Source organism: Microtus oregoni, unplaced genomic scaffold (assembly GCF_018167655.1).
Source record: "Microtus oregoni isolate MIOR12 unplaced genomic scaffold, Mior012 000026F_ref0000081, whole genome shotgun sequence".
Lineage (NCBI taxonomy): Eukaryota > Metazoa > Chordata > Mammalia > Rodentia > Cricetidae > Microtus > Microtus oregoni.
This window is the reverse complement of record NW_024543085.1, coordinates 30,231,415-30,250,560: the sequence shown is the minus strand read 5'-3', so window position 1 is coordinate 30,250,560 and position 19,146 is coordinate 30,231,415. Positions and strand designations below refer to the sequence as shown.

The window sequence follows — 19,146 nt, the reverse complement described above, 5'->3', positions numbered from 1 at the left end:
GATATATGTGGAAAGCAAACAACAGTAAACTAAAATCGTTTCCCTAAAATACTTTAGCAATACAGTACTAAATCTTTCCAAACACTTGTATATTCCTGAAAAAGAAGAAATTCTCCCATAAAGCCATTAGCATACCCTTCAAGATCATAATTTTGGTCTGTTACTGCTGTCTAACCCTAAGATTCCAACAGAGACTTTACCAGTTGTATCAATAGTAAAATGATCTACTTCAAAATTGCACAGTGCACTTAATTCTGTTTTTATTTGCACCTTTAATTTTTGAAATACATTCTCACTCTGTATCTCAGGCTGGTTTGGGAGGTCTTTCTGTCTATGTGTTGCTTTTATTGGTTAATGGATAAACCTGATAGGGTAGAACAGAGTTAGGTGGGGAGAACTAAACTGAATGCTGGGAGGAAGAAGGACAGAGTCAGAGAACCGCCACTGAATCACCGCCAGAGTCAGACATGCTGAAACTTAGCCGATAAGCCACTGCCACATGGCGATACACAGATTAATGGAGATGGGTTAAACTAAGATGTAAGAGTTAGCCAATAAGAAGCTAGAGCTAAGGGCCAAGTAGTGATTTAATGAATACAGTTTCTGTGTGATTATTTCAGTTCTGGGCAGCTGGGAACTAACTAGTTAGTCAGGCGGCCAAGCATCCTGAAACTACCAAGCAGCCTCCATGCAACAAACTGGGCCCATTGTGTGGACAACTGCATTCACACAAAGCCTGAGTGAACTTAGGAAGTAATTCTAGACAGAAAAGAATAGAGTTAAGCACAGCTTGTTGATAGCAGCATTTTCTCAGGTGGGCTCTGTTTGCTAGAGGCAAACACTCTCATTTAAGAGAGGCTTCCTGACTCAGCTTTAGCTGCAAAACATTGCAGCTCTTTTAAGAGGCTCTGCCACAAAACATTTAAATGGTGCTTATGAATACCCTACAGCATGCTTCTTGGTGGTACATGGACCTTAAAACACCATACAATTATGGCAATAAACATGGCTCTGACCAGTACCTCCACACTGAAGCTAGATTCTCAGAAAGCTAAAAATGGGGTGGATCTAGCCATCAAAGCCATGACTTTAACTCTAGCCATACTGCTTAGCAAATTAAAGACTCGTGTGGTCAGAAAAAGATATACAGTAAAGAGAGATTCAAAGACAAGAAAACCTCTAAACAGTTTACAGTGTGTTAAAAATATGTGTAGGCTTGGGAGAGAAAAAAAAAGGATAAAGTCCTTAAAATAAAAAAGAGAGTGGTTGGGTGTGGTGCACACACCTTTAATCTCAGCCCTTGGGAGGCAGAGGCAGGCAGATCTCTGTGAGTTCAAGGACAGCCTGGTCTACAGAGGGAGTTCCAGGACAGCTAAAGATACACAGAGAAGCCCTGTCTCAAAAAGCCAAAAGTTAAAAATAAAAATAAAAGAGGTTAAAATAAAGCCATGTAAAGATGGAAAATACACAGAGTCTGGATACTGTATGTTATTATGTTCTCTTTGAATTGTTTGAATCCTGAGGAAGGAGCAACAGCTGCTAAAAGATACTTGTTTATAAATGCTGGTGACTTAATCCAAGATAGGTATTTTGAAAATACCTTGACTTCAAAATTGAAGTCAAAAGGTATGTTACTTTGGAAAAGAAATGAGAGGCTGTGAACTCATTCCAGGTTAAAAAATATCAGGTTTGATCAAGGAAGACTCCCTGAGAGATCTCCAATAGGAATGGATGACCCAGATGTCTGAGTTCTACATCCAGAACAGATTCAAGATTGCTGCCTGAGATGATCAAGCCTCACAGGATCACGACTTGATCATAATTATAAATTTTCTTTAGGTCCCCATCAGATTATCAGTGTCCCCAATCAGCAGGAAACAACCAGGAAAACTATGCCCCCATTTCCTAAAAATGGACTATGCATATTTTCCTCTGTTTAGAATGTTGGTTATAAGTTGTTATGGATAATGGTCAGGAGAAAAGCTAAACAAAGGATATTAGATTCAGAGTTCTTGTTTTTTTTTTAAGGGAGGGGGAAGTGCTGTGGGACAATGGTCTTTTATCCTGTCACTTGTATTATTTTTAATAAAATGCTGATTGGCTAGTAACAAGGCAGAAAGTAGAGGCAGGGCAACTAGAATTCTGGGAAGAAGGAGGTTTCAGTATGTAGTCATGACCCAGACACAGAAGAAGCAAAATGTGACTGCCTTGCTGAATAAGGTACCGAGCCACATGGCTAACATAGACAAGAATAATGGGCTGACTTAAGTTGTAAGAATTAATAAGAAGTCTGAGCTACTAGGCCTATCAGTTTACAACTAATGTAGACCTCTGTGAGATTTCTTTGGGACTTAACAACTGCAGGAACAGAAAACTCAGTCAACATCAGGCTGACCTTGAACTTAGGGATCTTCCTATCTCACCTCCTGATGCTGCAATTACAGGTATGTGCCACCACATTGGATGTCAAAATATGTATTTAGCCTCTTTCAATCTGGAATAGTTTTTCACTCTTACATGACTGATGTTTCTGAAAAGTACAGTCGTACTTTCAATTTCACCTAAGAGATGTGTAGAATAAAGACAGAATATTATCCTCACCCTTATAATAATAATAATAAAAAAGAATCCCAAACTGGATTAATTCCAAAATATTTTATTGAATCTACTACAGTATTGAAATTGCAGGCTATTTAGGTACTTCAAAATATGGGGCAAGACAGGTGGGCATCTGAAAGACAAAAACAGACCTGAGTACCTGTCTAAGATGCTGTCGACCTCACAGACTGTTAAAAGGGTACAGCTACAAGCTTTTAACATAAATCATGTGTGAAGCTCCTTCTCAGGGAAGAAAGATATAGGACATAGGTTAGTACCTGCTTCTGGGCTTTTCCTCCACTAACTTCTAACAAAACTCCATTAAGAGTCATCTATCTATCTTTTATCTATAGAACAAGATACACAATCTAGAACACCCCGTACACCTGGGAAAGGGAACAGAATATATAACCTTTGCATAGAGGGCAACCATTTAAATTATTACTTTTGTTACATTTATTTATTTATTTATTCATTTTGTGTGTATGTGGGCACACATATCCTACATGCATGAGGCCAGAGGACAGTTTGTGGGAATCAGCTCTCACCTTCCACAACATGGGTTCTGGGGACTGAACTCAAGTTCTTGGGTGTGGCAGCAAGTGCCTTTATACATTGAGTCATCTCGTCTGCCCTATCTGTGTTATTTTGTTTCTATATATCTACAAATTCTCATTCCACACAAATACAGTCACATATTTTATTTTTAAGACAATCTTATTTTACATACCAATCCCAGTTCTTTCTCACTTATGTCCTCCTGCTCTCCCATCTTCTCACCACCCCACCCCCTCACTCCTCAGAGAGGGTAAGGCTTCCCATGGGGCATCAGCAAGGTCTGACACATCACTTTGAGGCAGGACCAAGGCCCTCCCCCTGTATCTAGGTTGAGCAAGGTATCCCTCCATAGGGAATGGGCTCCAAAGAGCCAGTTCATGCACTAGGGATAAATACTGGTTCCACTGCTAGTGACCCCACAAACTGCCCCAGCCATACAATTGTCACCCACATTCAGAGGGCCTAGTTTGGTCTTATTCAGGTTCTCCAGTTGTCAGTCCCAATAACTCAGGTCAGCAGTTTCTGTGGGTTTCCCTATGATGGTCTTGGCCCCTTTGCTCATAATATCGCTCCTCCCTCTCTATGGCTGGACTCCAGGAGTTCAGCCCAGTGTTTCTGTGGATCTCTGCATATGCTTCCATCATATACTAGATGACGTTCTATGATGACAATTAAGGTAGTTATCAATCTGATAAACACATGGCATTTATCCTCTTTTGTCTGACTTCCCAGCATGTTTGTAAGGTTCATTCATCTTGTAGCATGTGTTTAATACTTCATTCTTTTTTATGGCTATTGATATTTCATTGCATAGCGGCACCATGTTTATTTATTTATCTCTCTCTTTTTTTTTAGTTTTTCGAGACAGATGCACATCTGGATTGTGTTCATATTTTGGCTATTATGAATAACACTGTTATTGACATTCGTGAGTTTTTGTTTGGACACATTTTCGTTTCTTCTGGGTGTACCTAGAAGTGAAAACGCTGACTGCACAGCTTTACGTTCTCTCCAGCGTATCATGCCTCCAGTTTCTCTGCATCCTTACCATTTCCTGTGATCTGACTTTATAGTCCTAGTCATCCTTGTTCCTGTAAAGTGGTATTATCGAGGTTTATTTTGGGGTTAAGCCCATTAAACCTCTCAGGGTATAGAAAGATTTGCTATGCAGGCGAAAACTGGCTAATTGGAATAAATCATTCACGTATGTTACTGCTACATGTTCTTTATTCCTTTGTACGAAGAAACAGCAAGAAGAGGAAGAAGAAGCATATGGGGTAATCTCCACAAGGGTTTTAGTTCTTATAGACATGGTTGGAGAATCCTATAGGTAAAACAATGATATCACACACATTTTACGATCATAAAAAGGGGCAGGTAGAAGCTGACAAAGCAGTGCTCTGGAACAGGTGACACCACCCAGGAAAGCCCCCCCCCCCCCATCCAAGGGGAAATACCTGACATTCCAACCATTAGATAAAGCTACTAAATGTCCCTGAACCTGGACTTTACCCTGTCCAGACCTGTCTGTCTTGTAAAGGCGGGGCATGCTACCTTCCTGCTCAGTACCTGTCTTCTATAGAAATTTCTATGTTGTCTTTTAGCAAGTAATTTTTTTTTTTTTTGGTTTTTCGAGACAGGGTTTCTCTGTGTTTTCGGAGCCTGTCCTGGAACTAGCTCTTATAGACCAGGCTGGTCTCAAACTCACAGAGATCCGCCTGCCTCTGCCTCCCAAGTGCTGGGATTAAAGGCGTGCGCCACCACCGCCCGGTTTTAGCAAGTAATTTTGTGGGATTGACTCTACATAAATTTAACTGTTAGAACAAAGAGTGAATACTATCGCTCTACGGCCTCACGGTGAGGGGGAATGGGAAGGTCATTCTGTTGCCTGTGCAGAAGAAGTTATACTGCTGAGGTGTTTTGCGAATAAATCACATTTTGAAGGGAGAATCATGGTCTCACAAAGTTTTTACAGATATGACAGCGACTTTTCCAAAAGACAAGTGTTCCCACAGCTCTGCAAAATGAGTTATTCCATGTGGACATGCACATATACATTTCCCATGGAACGGTCTATTGGTCTGTCCTCTGAACATTTACTGTGTAGTATTGTGGGCTCCAAAATGATACCTCAGTGTAGCATCAATTTGCTTGATGGCTAGGATGTCAAATATCTTTTTAAGTGTTTACCGGCAGTCTGTTTAACTTCTATGAAGTAATGTCTTACTAATTCTCTGCATGGATTTTTAAAGTGAGGCTCTGACGACAGAAGTATGTCTTTAGAAGTTATTTATTATAGGAACATTTATATGTCTCTATAGAACTACAAAGTATTAGGTTTTCCCCTAGACCCAGGACCTACCTAGTCTCAGATTCTTGGCCACTTTAGTATTTTCAGGTATAGGTTCCACTTCAAGGAGTAGGCCTTAAATCCAATAAAAAGAAGTGCTTGGTCGCTCCCATAAACATCTGGGTCATGACTGCACCAGTATAGCTTGTAGGCAGGTTTCTGTTGTAGGCTGCAAGGTTTGTAGCTGGGTGACAGTGACAATAATTACCTTGTACATGCTTTTATTGGTTAATGAATAAAGAGGCTACTTGGGTCTGTGGCAAGGCAGATTAGAGATGGGGGGGGGTGACAGGGGACAGACTAAAATGCTGGGAGAAAGTAGGCAGAGTCAGAGAGATGCCATGTAGCTGCTTAAGGAAAAAGATGGCTGCTGGAGCCACCCCCTGGAACCTTGTTGGTAAGCCATGAGCCTTATAGTAAAATACAAAATAATGGAAATGAGTTAAAGAAATAGGAGCTAGTTGGCAATATGCCTAAGTGATTGGCTAAGCAGTGTTGTAATTAACATAGTCTCTATGTGATTATTTAGGGTCTGGGTGGATGGGAAACGGACAAACAGCCTTTACCTACAAAAATCTATCATAACTATTATAAAAAGATTGGCCTTACGAGGTAATATGGAAAGACTTTCACAATAGACAACTGGGCTAGAGAAATGTCCTAGCTTACCTACATGGCACACTGGATGTCTAACTTTGACTCTTGGCTAAGAAAAGGACAGTGAGATTAGTAGATGAGCTGTTTAAGGTTTTAGACTGCTCTGGTAACCCCCAAAAGTTTATAAACTGACGGCTTTCATTTGGCAGTACGTTTAAACAATCTGTTTTAACCACATGAAAGGAGAGGCACAAAACTTTGTTTTGATTTGCCTTAGTTTCTGAGGCAGAGCAATTCACTGCATACATGTTGTTTTAATCAGAAGTGTGTGTGTGTGTGTGTGAGAGAGAGAGAGAGAGAGAGAGAGAGAGAGAGAGAGAGAGAGAGAGACAGAGAGTCAGGGAGGAGAGAGAGAGAGAGAGAGAGAGAGAGAGAGAGAGAGAGAGAGAATTTAGTCTCTGGGGAGCTTGTACCAAGAGGATGCCTGCCTTCTGGGCTCCAGCATTAGCCAGAAGCCTCTTTGTTTTACTACACCAGTCCTCTACCTTTGAATAAAAGCAATCTGCAAGTGGAACTCTGTTTAGTCTTATATGTCCTGTCAAGTACTTAAACTTGTTTAAAAAAGCAATCTCAAAGGAATGTGCAAAACTGTGGAAAAGACTTTCTGAAATGATAGCAAGTAGGAAAAGCTGTTAAAGACAGTTGGTAGTAAATTCCCAATGTTTCCTACAGAAAGGATGAGCTAGATGTTGCAGCTTGATAACCTGCACAACCCGCAAATATTACAGGACACAGGCCGAAGCAAAGAACATGGCACAGCCCCAAACAAAGCTCTCGCCCTGTATGAGTCTACCATGCACGAAGCGTGTCACTAGTAGCTGTGAAGCTTCCATCATTACTCCAGGGACCTTGGGAAACCAATGCTGAGAACGGCTGCATCTGACCTACATCATGGAGTGTTTGCATCTTCATTTATAGTGGAAGTTGGGCTCATAAAGCTCAAAGTCTATTTGCCATGTAAGACGCCTGAAAAATGGCACTAGTGAATCGAACTATTCTTAAAAAACGGGAGTTTGGTATGAAAATATATTTGAAATTAGTAGAAGCCAGAAACAGAACTGCTCTAACCCGAAAGCACAAAACTGGGAGTGTATCAGGTAACCAGGTGCAGAGACTCTTTTCCATCCCGAGGCACTGATGTTAATCTAATCACCAAGGGCAAATGAAGGTTGGAAATTAAGTGCTATAATCATAAGAACAGGATGCACCAAGGATGGGAAAGTGGGTTGTCCAGCTAGGGGGAGAGAGATTTACTAAACGGAACCAGCATGGGGCAGGGGCAAGCTGGAAATCAGTGATGTGCTGGGGATTTACTTTCTTCTCTCCTTTGGGTTTCTTACCACTCCCACAGAAGAGAACATAGACAGAGGCCACAGGAAAAGCAGGAAGGCTGTTCCTTCTCGGCTCCAATTCCCTTCTTACTCACACAGCTACAAAAAGATTATGAAACAAAAGCAAGACATAAGAAGGACTTGAGGAAGAGTTAAGATTTAGTGTGTTGTGGTGGTCAACAGGAGAGACTTAAACCATGGAAAATAGACACTAAAGTCATCTCTGTAAATAAATGGTGCTTATAGTGGTAAGCATGAATTCTTAGTGTATTTCTAGACCTAAAATTTGGAAGTCAAGATGGAAAAAACCTCTAAATTTGTTACAATGTGTTTAAAAATATAGATAGGTTTGGGAGAGAGAAGAAAAAATTTGGCTTTCTTTTCTATAAGCAAAGCCACTATCCTTTTTGCTTCTCTATGTCCTCTATCTGTTGACTGCCTATCTTGCTATGATACCTATCTATCTAAAACCAGATAATGTAAGAATAAAATTTAGCTTTTAAGAACTCCTTGCCGGATTGTGGTGATGCATACCTTTAATTCCAGTACTTGGGATGCAGGGACAACAGATGCTGTGGAATAATCCTTCAGTACACTGTGAAAATGTGTTGTTCTTATTGTTAATAAAAAGCTGATTGGCCAAAAACTAGGCAGGATTTTCAGGGCAAAGAGAATGCTAGGAAGAAAGGTGGAGTCTAAGGAGTGTTGAGCCATATGTAGAAGCAGCAACATGGGAATTTCGTAGAAGAGGTAAATGAGCCTTGGGGCAGCATACAGATTAATAGAAATGGGTTAATTTAAGTTCTAAGAGCTGGATGGAGATAAGCCTAAGCTATTGGCTGAGTATTTATAATTAATAATGTCTCTGAGTAGGTTTTCTGGGAGTGGCTGCCAGGACAAAGAAAAACTCCACCTTCAAATGGCACCCACTGTCGGGCCATATAGATCCACATAAAACCTGAGAAAGCTTAAAAAGGGTTCTAAACAGATGGGTGGTGATGGTGGCACATGGCTTTAATCCTAGCACCTGGGATGCAGAGGCAGAGGGATCTCTGTGAGTTCAAGGTCAGCTTGTCTACAGAGCAAGTTCCAGGACAGGCTCCAAAGTTATAGAGAAACCCTGTCTCAAAAAAACCAAACCAACCAAACAAATGAGACCAAGGTTCTAAACACACAAAAATGGAGCCAAATGCAGCTTCCTAGTCTCAAGTCTCTCATGCCAGCTATAGTACAGAGACGCATCTCCTGGCAGCTGCCTCTGGGAGGAGTCAGCTGCCAGCTGCCATGCACTACTGCCATGCATCAAGTAAGATACACCAGGGGGCAGGTAACACAGTAGTTTAAGATTTGCCTCATGCAATCAAAGAACACTACAGATGCTCAGCAAAGACATATCAAGATGGAAAAAACTCTAAATGGGTTACAGTGTATTTAAAAATATACACAGGTTTGGGAGAGAGAAGAGAAAATATATATACAGTCATTGATTAAAAAATAGTTCAAGGGCTGGAGAGATGGCTCAGAGGTTAAGGGCATTGCCTGCTCTTCCAGAGGTCCTGAGTTCAATTCCCAGCAACCACATGGTGGCTCACAACCATCTGTAATGGGGTCTGGTGCCCTCTTCTGGCCTGCAGGCATACACACAGACAGAATATTGTATACATAATAAATAAATAAATATTTAGAAAAAAATAAAAATAGTTCAAAAATAAAAGTCCTTAAACAGAGTAAAGTACAATAAAAAGTTAAAAATATATAATAAGCCATGTCAACATGGGAAATACAGAGAATCTGGATTCTGTATGTTATTGTATTGTCCTTAGATTTTCTGATTGCTCATAAAGGATCTACACATTGGATTATGAAAGCTGATGAATTAAACCAACACATATATTTTAAGAATGTTGACTTCAAAATGGAAGTTAAAAGATATGTTACTTTGGGGAAGAGGTTATGCTTTATTTCTATTGGAAATGAGAAGCTGTCGATTTATTCTAGGTTGATATGTATCAGGTATGATCAGGAAGACACCCTCCCCTCAAAAATCCTGGCTACAAATAAACCTAAAAAAAAAAACCCTACAAAATGCATAACACATATTTTACCTACTCAAACAGAAAACAAAAAAAAAACCTTTGACTAATTTGTGCACAGTTTATACTTGTACTAATACAGATATATTACCTTTAAAAGTTTATATATTTTGAGAGTAAGGGGACCAGACACAATGAAAAAACAAATGGCCCAGGTGGATCCAAGATCTCAAAATGCCTCTGTTGCAGTCTCCTCAGAGTTTTGTATCCAGAATAGTTTTAAGGCTGCTGGCTGAGATGGTCCAGCCCCATAGACTACTCCAGCTAACACTTAACCATTATCCTGAATTTTCTCAGGGTCCCCAAGAATGCCAATGCCCCTGACACCAGGAAGCAGTCTAGAGAAAACAACACCTACATTCCAGAAAGATGGGTTATGGATGTTTGTTATCATTTAAGGAGGGCTAGTTACAAGTTGTTATTGGTTATAGTCAGAAAAAAGCTAAATAAGAGTTAAATTCAAAGATTTATTTTTTAAGGAAAAAAGGGGGACATTATATAGGAATAATATGAAAAAAAGGGCAGATTATTGAATCTACTTTAATCCAAAACCAACTAATAATCTCAAAATATTTTACAGCCAGATATACCTATCACTGGGTAACATCACATCCTTTTGTGTCTTTGATTGAGTTAAAGACTAAACAGTTAAACTTATAGCTTTCTTTAGTTTTGTTAAAAGGTAAATCAGGTATAAAACTTTAGACTCAACATTTAGATAAGAGTATTTTCTCTAATTTTGCCAAATATAAATAGACTGGATATTGTTAATTGTAATTCTTACTTGATACCTGTTTTTGTTATATATAGTTTAACTATATTAAGGTTAAAACCTTCCTTTTTAATTAAACAAAAAGAGGGGAAATGCTGTAGAATAATCCTTCTGTACACAATGTTTTCACAATGTGTTGATCTCATTGTTAATAAAAGTTGATTGGTTGACAGCTAGACAGGATTTTGGGGGCAGAGAGAATGCTGGGAAGAAGGGTGGCATCTGGAAAGTCGCAAGCCAGATGCAGAAGAAGCAACATGGGAATTTCGCAGATGAGGTAAATGAACCTTGGGACAGCACATAGAGAAAGAGAGATGGGTTAGTTTAAGTTCTAAGATCTGGATGGAGACAAGCCTAAGCTATTGGCTGAGCACTTACAATTAATAGTAAGTTCCTGTGTGGTTATTTGAGGGACGGCTATCGAGACCCAGAAAAACTCTACTTACAGGCTCTCTCTCTCTCTGAGTTCTGACTTTGAGGTCAGTTTGGTCTACAGATCGAATTCCAGGATAGCGAGGGCTACACAGAGAATCCCCGTGTTGAAAAAAAAAAAAAACTAAAACAAACAAACTCCTGAGTGGCATTTAACTTTAGTAGGCACTGTAGTAAGTACAGACAGCTTTTAATTTTATCCATTCACAAATATTTTATTAGATTTCTACATGGTAATAGCACATGTGGACTTTACAATCAACAACAGAAAAACAGCAGTGGGAAGTTGTAGGGCAATGAGGATTTTTTTGACTGCATTTATTTCATTGTTATTGACTATGGACATTAAGTCTATGAGCTCTTTCTAGGACAGTAGAAAATGAATTTGGGAATGCACACATAAAGAAACAAAAAAAATACACTTTAGACAAGTCTTCTATAGTTCATCCCTATCTACTGAAGAAAAGAAACAGAAAGTGGGAAAGAAAAAAGGCAAAGACAAAATGGTTTAAGGAGTTAGACAATCAAAGAGGAACAGAAACAGCAACAAGACAAGCATCAGCAAAGATACAGTGAGAAGAGGAGACTGGGAGCCAGGATGAGAGACTACTATGACACTGGCAGAAGCCCAGCATGGCTGACTATGGTATCACATCTTTTGGAATTATTCAAAGCTGGTATAGATCTGGGACATTTGTTTATTTGAAATAGGATCTGGGGATATACAGCCCAGGGTGGCCTTGAACTTGCAATCCTCTGCCTCAGCCTCCTATGTGCTGTGTATCACTGTGCCAGTTCTGGCATACATTTTAAATCCTTCTATTTAAGCACAGTGAAATGAGAATAGTCTGAACTGTGATGTCCATAAGTATAAAATGCATACCAGATTTGGGTGACTTTGTGTAAAAATATAGTAAAATATTCTTGATAAGCTTTAAGTAGACTACATTTTAAAATTAATTCTACTTTTAAACCTGCATAGCAAATAGGAAATTTTTATTTATGTACATAGCTTATGTTATACTTCTGGAATGCAGCTGTTAACATCATTAGTTTCTTCATTAATATCAAGATGATAAAATAAGTTTGCTAATTCTGAACCCCCAAGACCTCTAAAAACATACCAATATGCTGGACTTTTTCATCAATGACCTCACAGTGGTATGGCCACCGTGTTGGGCTCAGTGGACCAGAAGAAGAGACACCATATAAATCCCGTGGTTCACGGAGGCGTGGTACCCATCTTCCTAGCTGATACTCCAATAAAATCTGTGTAGTTCGAGGGAAGAATGGGTCACCAATATAATCTGTTGAAGAAAGATTTAAATACAGTCATGAGTAACCACAAAGAAATCCCCAATTCCTACATGTTACACATAGTTCTTCTTTTCCTTTTAATCTACTTAATTTATGTATATTTATAGATATCATTTTAACTAATAATCATGACATTCTAAATATCTAAACAAAATTTTGTGACAACTGATTTTCATAATAGCTAAAAATGTTAACCTATATATGATTTCTTACCAATACTTACATAATGTCTGTTTCTTGCAGCTTCTCTAGCAGATAATCTAAATTTGACTTTTACATGTGAGTGCAAGAACCTGTGGAGCTCAGAGGACAACCTTTGTTTTGGTGTCATCTTAAGAACACTGTCCCCCACCACGGAGACAGGGTCTCTCCCTGGCCCAGAGCCCACCAATTAGGCTGGACTGACTCTCCAGTGAGCCCTACAGTTTTCTACTGCTGGGACTGCAAGTGCAGACATTGCTAGGACTTGAACTCAGGTCCTCATGTTTTTAACAAATGATCTATTTCTCAAAGCCCTGTATTTGACTTAACCATACTATTTGCCCAGTGAGTTAAATATAGTCACTAACTATAACTTCACACTTACTGGAACTGTATTCCTAAAGGGTGCTAGTGTTCTCTTAGTCACAAATTTTTCACTGTGTGAACCAGCCGCAGGAGTGTGGTTCATATAGTTATTATGGGTCTACCTTCAGCAGGCAATGCAGTGACCCCTTCTGTCAGTGTGTAATTGCATGGCATCCGTTTGATGTACAATTCCTTCTAAGTTTATCTCCCTTCTTTCATATGACTCTAGGACCTGGGAGCTAACCTCCAGGGACTTTCCACCAGGATCACAATTCAGCTTCACTTTAAACAATCAAGTCTTTGCTTTGCTTAGGAAGTAACTTTTGAAGTCTTCCCCTTATGTGTGGCTTGACAGTGTTTCCAAACCCTTTCAGGTTTTAAGTACCCAATTTATGCACTGTTGTTGCCCAAATCATCCCCTTAAATGTGTCAAAGTTACAATTTAATTGGCTTTACCCAAATAGGATCATGTTAAACATATGACTGTGACTTTATTTAATATGTATCAAAGATAAATGTCTACACTGATCCTTTAGATTTATTTTGATATGGCTATCAGAATTCACTTGTGGCTCTTTACTAATTATGTTTCTTTACTTATAAAAGCATTCCTTATGAGCATAGTACAATATATACTTTGAACACAATGTGATGTGTTTTTTTTAAATAATTTTCCTATTGTTTGATATTCAGATTGTTTCTGTTGACTCAATTAGAGAAAGTGAAAAAATACTTGTTCCAGTATTACCAAAATATCCCATTTAAAGCTGTGATTTACGACATTAACAGTGACTCATGAGCCCAGGGATAGAAAGATGGGATTTATTACATGGTGAAGTTAACATGTCTAATATGTAGTAAAGGTGACATTTCAAATCAATGATTAAAAAGTGATAAATTTCAATAAATGCCACAGACTACAAAGTGACAATCTAGCTATTTATGAAATAAAAATAAAACCTACTCATGTGAAAAACTATATTATCAAAATTCAGATTAACATAGACAAGTACTTAAGAATTTTTCTGATGAGTATACTCATGACCTTGGGGTAGAGAAGATCTTTGTAATTTGAATAGATAAAAATAAAGAACCATAAATGAATACTGATAAACTCAACTACATCAAAATAATTCTAAATGATGGAAGCAATATAAGCAAAAATCAAAGAATTACCATGGATGGGTAATTCATGAAAGGGAATATAATTGATAATAAGCCTGTAAAATAACTCTCAATTTCTCTAACAATATACCAGTTAAAACAAGGAGTTATATCCTGTTTTCTATTAAATGGCAAAGCTAAAACACCAAACCGAAATAAACAAAAATCCAAACAGGCAGCAGGGAAGCATCACAGAACAGCACTATACAACTTCTACTAGTATAGGTATATGTATATAGGTATAATATGTATATATACACCTATACACACTTTATATGTATATATATGCACATATACTATATATGTATGTATATACACATACATCACTTGTAAAGAGAAAAATATAGAAAGATACATACTATGCTGGTTGGTTTTTGTCAAGTCAACACAAACCTAGATACATTTGGGAAGATGGAACCCTGAGAAAATGCCTCCACAACACTGGTAAGGAGGCAAGTCTGTGGAGCAAATTTCTGGATTCATGACTGATGTGAGAGGGCCCAGGTCACTGGTGGAGTTGCCATCACTGGGCAAGTGGTTCTGGATGGTATAAGAAAGCAAATTCAGCAAGCAAGTAAGCAGCATTCCTCCGTGGCTTCTGCTTTGGTTACTGCCTCCAACTCAGTTCCTCGGGTTCCTCCCTGACTTCCCTTAGCAATGGAGTGTGATCTGAGAGTAAGAAGATGAAACAAATCCTTTCCTTCCCAAGCTGCTTTTGCTCATGATATTGTCACAGCAACAGAAACCCTCATAACGACACATGCCAACTTAAGAAGAGTAGCTATCTTAAAGTGAAGATTTCAGCATGGCGGTAAAAGACAAGTAAACTGGCTTTAACACCAGTACTGGACTGTGTTATATATGTAAATATTTACTGGAAATATTTTAGAATTTGACAGTACAACTGTAAACGTTACATTAAAAAATTCAGTATACATCAAGATACCCATACACACATATCTAAATACTTGCAAATGGATAACCTAACTTTAAAAATTACTTATGCAACTATACATTACTGAAGTAAATATGCATTTCCAATACATCATGCCTGTTATATCTTTAAAAAAATTTCTATTTTTGAATAAAATGAAAAGGTAACTCCTTATGTTAAACAGTTCCTCACAAAATAATCACGGCTTTCATTTAATTTCATTCATTACTTTCTAATATTAACCAGGTCTACTTAAAACAGTCCTGAGAGTTTAAACCCCCAAGTGGACGTATTTCTTCCTCCCTGCTCACCAGAATAATCACTGTTATACTAAATCTGCATTGCTTTTTCCGTTTCCTTATCCTACTTCTTATCCACTTAAGGTTCCACGATAGAAGGAGGAAAGTACAAATAGATGGGCTCAAACCTGCTAGCAGTGCACACCGATGGATATCATCGCTTACAAATTTCACAAACGCAACCTCATCCTGAAACAAAGGAGTTTTAAAACTTAAGGACCAATAATATCAAAACTTGGAGTTTTGTTTAACATCAACTTTAATACTTGGGATTGTCTTTAATCTTTAATAAATGAAAGACTCCAACGATTATTTGATTTATATTCTGACTCCAAAGCAGTAATTCCAATCCGCTGGAACCTTAAAATCTGCATCTTTATTCCTCCTCTTCCACAGGTTATGACCATAATAATGACTGCAGAGAAGGAATAACATTTAAAGTCTTGGAACACTTGGGAAAACAGCTGGAGAATGAGAACTCAAGAAAAAAAGAAAAGTATGGACTTAGAGAACTGTCTATCATTTTGGAAAGATTTTGGGACTTTAAACATATTCTAATTTATACTTTAAAAGGGAACATCTTAGAGAAGGTTGCAGGAACAGACACGCATTTTCAGTCCAGTTCCACCCCCTTCCCTGTTCTCTGTTACCAGCCACACTGCTGTACTGTGGTGAAGCACGCGATCACTGGCTGGAACCCCAGTGGTTCTAGTATGGGGCATAGTATGCTGTAACATGATCAGCACAAGGAATTAAGTAGATATGGATTGGAAAAATAAAATCCCTAAAAATACATACATAAATTGTAATAAAATCCTGAATAATCTTATCCAAGTATTTTCTCAAGAAAAATCACTCCCTCCAATCCTTCCCATTCCCCTCCACACTTTCAGGTTCATAGTCTCTTCAAGATATCTTTTTAGATGGGATATATTACACAATAAGTTTTTCAGTCAAGCTTTTTTCTAACCTTCAAGACAATGACATCATCCTTTAGTTTAGTTTTAGATCACATTAATTCTACCGTGTTTTAATTGGGAATATAAGCTTAACAATACATTTTATTTCAAATTATGTAAAGAAAGACATACCGATTCATCATCATCGCTGATACTTCTGTCTGAATAGTCTTCCTCCTCCGAGTCTTCTGACATCTCTCCTAGTGTCTGCCTTGAACTTTCACTTAGTATGTGGGGAGGCTGTAGAAGTTCTAAGGAAACTATCGGGCGGCTTTTCTCTTAAGCCTAGGTGTTCTACATTAGCTGACTACTCCAAACACATCCAACTGTATTTAATTAACAGTGACAGAGCTCTAAAATCTAAATTAACAAGGAGACAGGAAATAATTACAATTTCAAAGATTTGAAGAAATTATCAGTATTCCAATAAGGACAAGCCCAAGCCCACTAACTGGTTATACAACACCAAATGGTCAGTTCTATAAATCTATGCATATGAGCAACATTCAACAGACTCATACAGTTGGCATTTCTGCATTCTTTGCACACACACATAAGGATAATAATGAGAGGCGATGGTTCTGAGAATATTGGAAGGGGAGTAAATAAGGTAACAATATTTTAATTAAATAAAACAATCAAAATGAAAACCAAAGATGAGTGGACAGGGACCAGGAAGGTGAATCTGGGAGGAGATGGAGAGGGCCAGCTAAATTTATAACCTGTTAGTATGTTTTATGAAGAAAAATAAAACTGAAGAAGTCTTTTTAAAAAATAGACAAATCATGTAAATAATTTAGTTGAAAAATTTTCACGGTACATACCCAAGCCATTTACACGTTATATCTATAAACACTACAGAACTACAGTAAATTCAGGATTATCTTCAGGCATTAAAATTAGACAGCAAGAAAAAGTATGATTAGTAATATAATGTAGCAATAGTTTAAATTTTTTCCCTTCCTCCTTAACTTTCAATGACTCAAAAGCTTCAGTGTCTAACACTTGAGTTTCTCTTTAATTCTGATCATTTACTGTATAGTTAACTTAATTAAATTATTAGCATTCTATCAAAGATTCTATCAAAAGGTTCTGTTGGGAGATGAACACTGTTGCTTCCAGCCAAACCTGTTCCCAAGCAACTGAATGAGCGAAAATCCTTGCCAAGATTTTACACTTTGGAGGCTAGCAAAGGGATCTCCCAATTTCACAACTACTGGTTTATGTTACCTATAGAAACAAGAGTTCAGGAGCGTGGACGGCACGCAACTGACCACACTTCACAACCCTTGTTTGAGTTGTTTAGAAAAGAGCGTGTTTGGGGGCGCTGACCGCACAAGAAAGCCTCGCAAGCTTCAACATAAACAACAACCACCACCAAGAAATCTGTTTCTAGATGACATGTCAGGGCGGAGGCTGACGCTCCAGCCCCGGATGACAGCTCGAAACAGGGACAACCCGCCTGCAGGCACCCGGCGGCCGTCTCCTGCATGGCCGAAGCGGGCTAGCGCTGGGGGCTTGAAGCCTGCTGCCCCCGGGTGCCTGCAGAGGCGGCGAACGAGGAGGCGTGAGGCCGCGCCAGGCCTTCTCGGTGGGGTGGACCGCAGGGCCACGCCGAACCCGCCCCCCTCGCACACTCACTCCGGCCCCGCGCCGCCCCGCGCCGCCGGGCGCATTGCTCGCGTTCCCCTGCCTAAGCGGCGCCTCTGCCGCCCGCCTCGCCCCCTCGGTCGTTCCACCCTTGCCGGGAGAGTACTTCAGGACGCCCCCTAGACAGCCGGAGACGACCGAGCCAGAGGAGACGCCATCGTAATTCAGCGGCCGCAGCCACGCCCTCCATGGAGAGCGGGCGCTTGTTGCCGGGGCAACGGCTGTACTCCCGCGAGACTTCGGGCAGCTCTGGGGATTTGCCTAGCGACCCGCACGGAGGTAGTGCGGTTTGGGGCGGGAGAGGGAAGTCAGCGAAGACCGGAACCCTGGGTTTGGCTTCAGGGTAATCATTCGCTACCTGGAGGTTTGGACAGGTTTTGAGTTAGGCAGGTTGGAAGCACGATTTAGCACTGGGGGAGGCGCGACAGCAATTTGTTCTGAGTGACAGCGGATTGTTTGCTAGTTTCCTGCGCAGAGAAGGCAGTGTCTTAATGCTCTTTTAATTTCTATCAGCTTGACCTTGGGGTTAATTTTCTGGACTAAACTTCCTTCAACCATAAAAAGAATGCATTAATTGTACTAGGAGTTAAAAGGTTGAGTTACTCCGGACGGTGGTGGCGCACGCCTTTAATCCCAGCACATCTTTGAGTTCGAGGCCAGCCTGGTCTACGTGAGCTAGTTCCAGGACAGGCTCCAAAGCTACAGAGAAACCCTATCTCGAAAAAAACATAAAAAAAAAAGTTTAGTTCCATTCTGCATAATTCTGTTCTTATTCTGGAAATGAGACTTAACGACTTGATTTGAAGGAGTCATGGTTATATAAGGGCAGACTCTTAAAAGGTTTCGTTAGATTAGAAAGCCTTTATTAGTCAACATTTTACACGTAAAAAAATCTTTTTTTTTCCTTTTTAAAACCATATTTAAGTCAGTAAGATATCCCCATAACAGATTTAGGAACTTTTTTCGTGTACATCCCATACCAATTATTGGCCATCTTTAACTCTGTTGTATAATGCAGTTGGAACAGTTTTCCAAGGAAAGTTAGAAAAGGAAAACAACCCATAAAGACAACAAATGAATAGGTGCTTGGTGCCCTTGTGAGCCACGTTATATGACTTGAGACTTGTGATGTTTTACGAACAGGGATGACAGGCTTGAAACGTAAAGGGAGAAGTGGTTTTGTTTAAGCATGGAAATGGAATGGTTAGCATCTCTGGATTTGCTAAGTTTCTGAAAATCTGTTTGGGTCAGCAATCCAAAATCCTGGGACTTGGTGTTTTGTTTTGTTTTGTTTTTTCACTGACCTGAGGAAATAAAGTCTACCTTAGATCATGATGGTTTGAAAATTAATCTCCATGATTAGCCCTGCTTGGTTTCGTACCATATGCACATGCATGGCACTAAAGGTGGCATGCTCGGAGAATCTTGGCTATGCGTCAAGAGTACCCTCAAAGGTCCAGGGGCT

At 39.4% G+C, this 19,146-nt stretch overlaps 1 protein-coding gene across 16 annotated transcripts in view; it reads right to left on the bottom strand.

Annotated features, from left to right (window-relative positions):
* The window catches only part of Agbl3 (AGBL carboxypeptidase 3), a 77,618-nt gene extending 59,762 nt beyond the window's left edge, over window positions 1-17,856 (bottom strand). For 14 of the 16 annotated variants that reach the window (XR_005976438.1, XR_005976439.1, XM_041675623.1 and 11 more), the window contains exons 1-4: window positions 17,673-17,856; window positions 16,164-16,391; window positions 15,201-15,261; window positions 11,916-12,098 (exon numbers count right to left, since the gene is read on the bottom strand). Coding sequence is in view for 12 of the 16 variants with exons in the window: in XM_041675623.1 (XP_041531557.1) it covers window positions 11,916-12,098; window positions 15,201-15,261; window positions 16,164-16,226 (307 nt within the window). In the remaining 4 variants the exon portion in view is untranslated. Of the gene's footprint in view, window positions 1-11,915; window positions 12,099-14,198; window positions 14,380-15,200; window positions 15,262-16,163; window positions 16,392-17,672 lie in introns of those variants that run through there. The other 2 variants (XM_041675627.1, XM_041675626.1) reach the window with 2 other exon arrangements.
* Window positions 17,857-19,146: the final 1,290 nt, after the last annotated feature.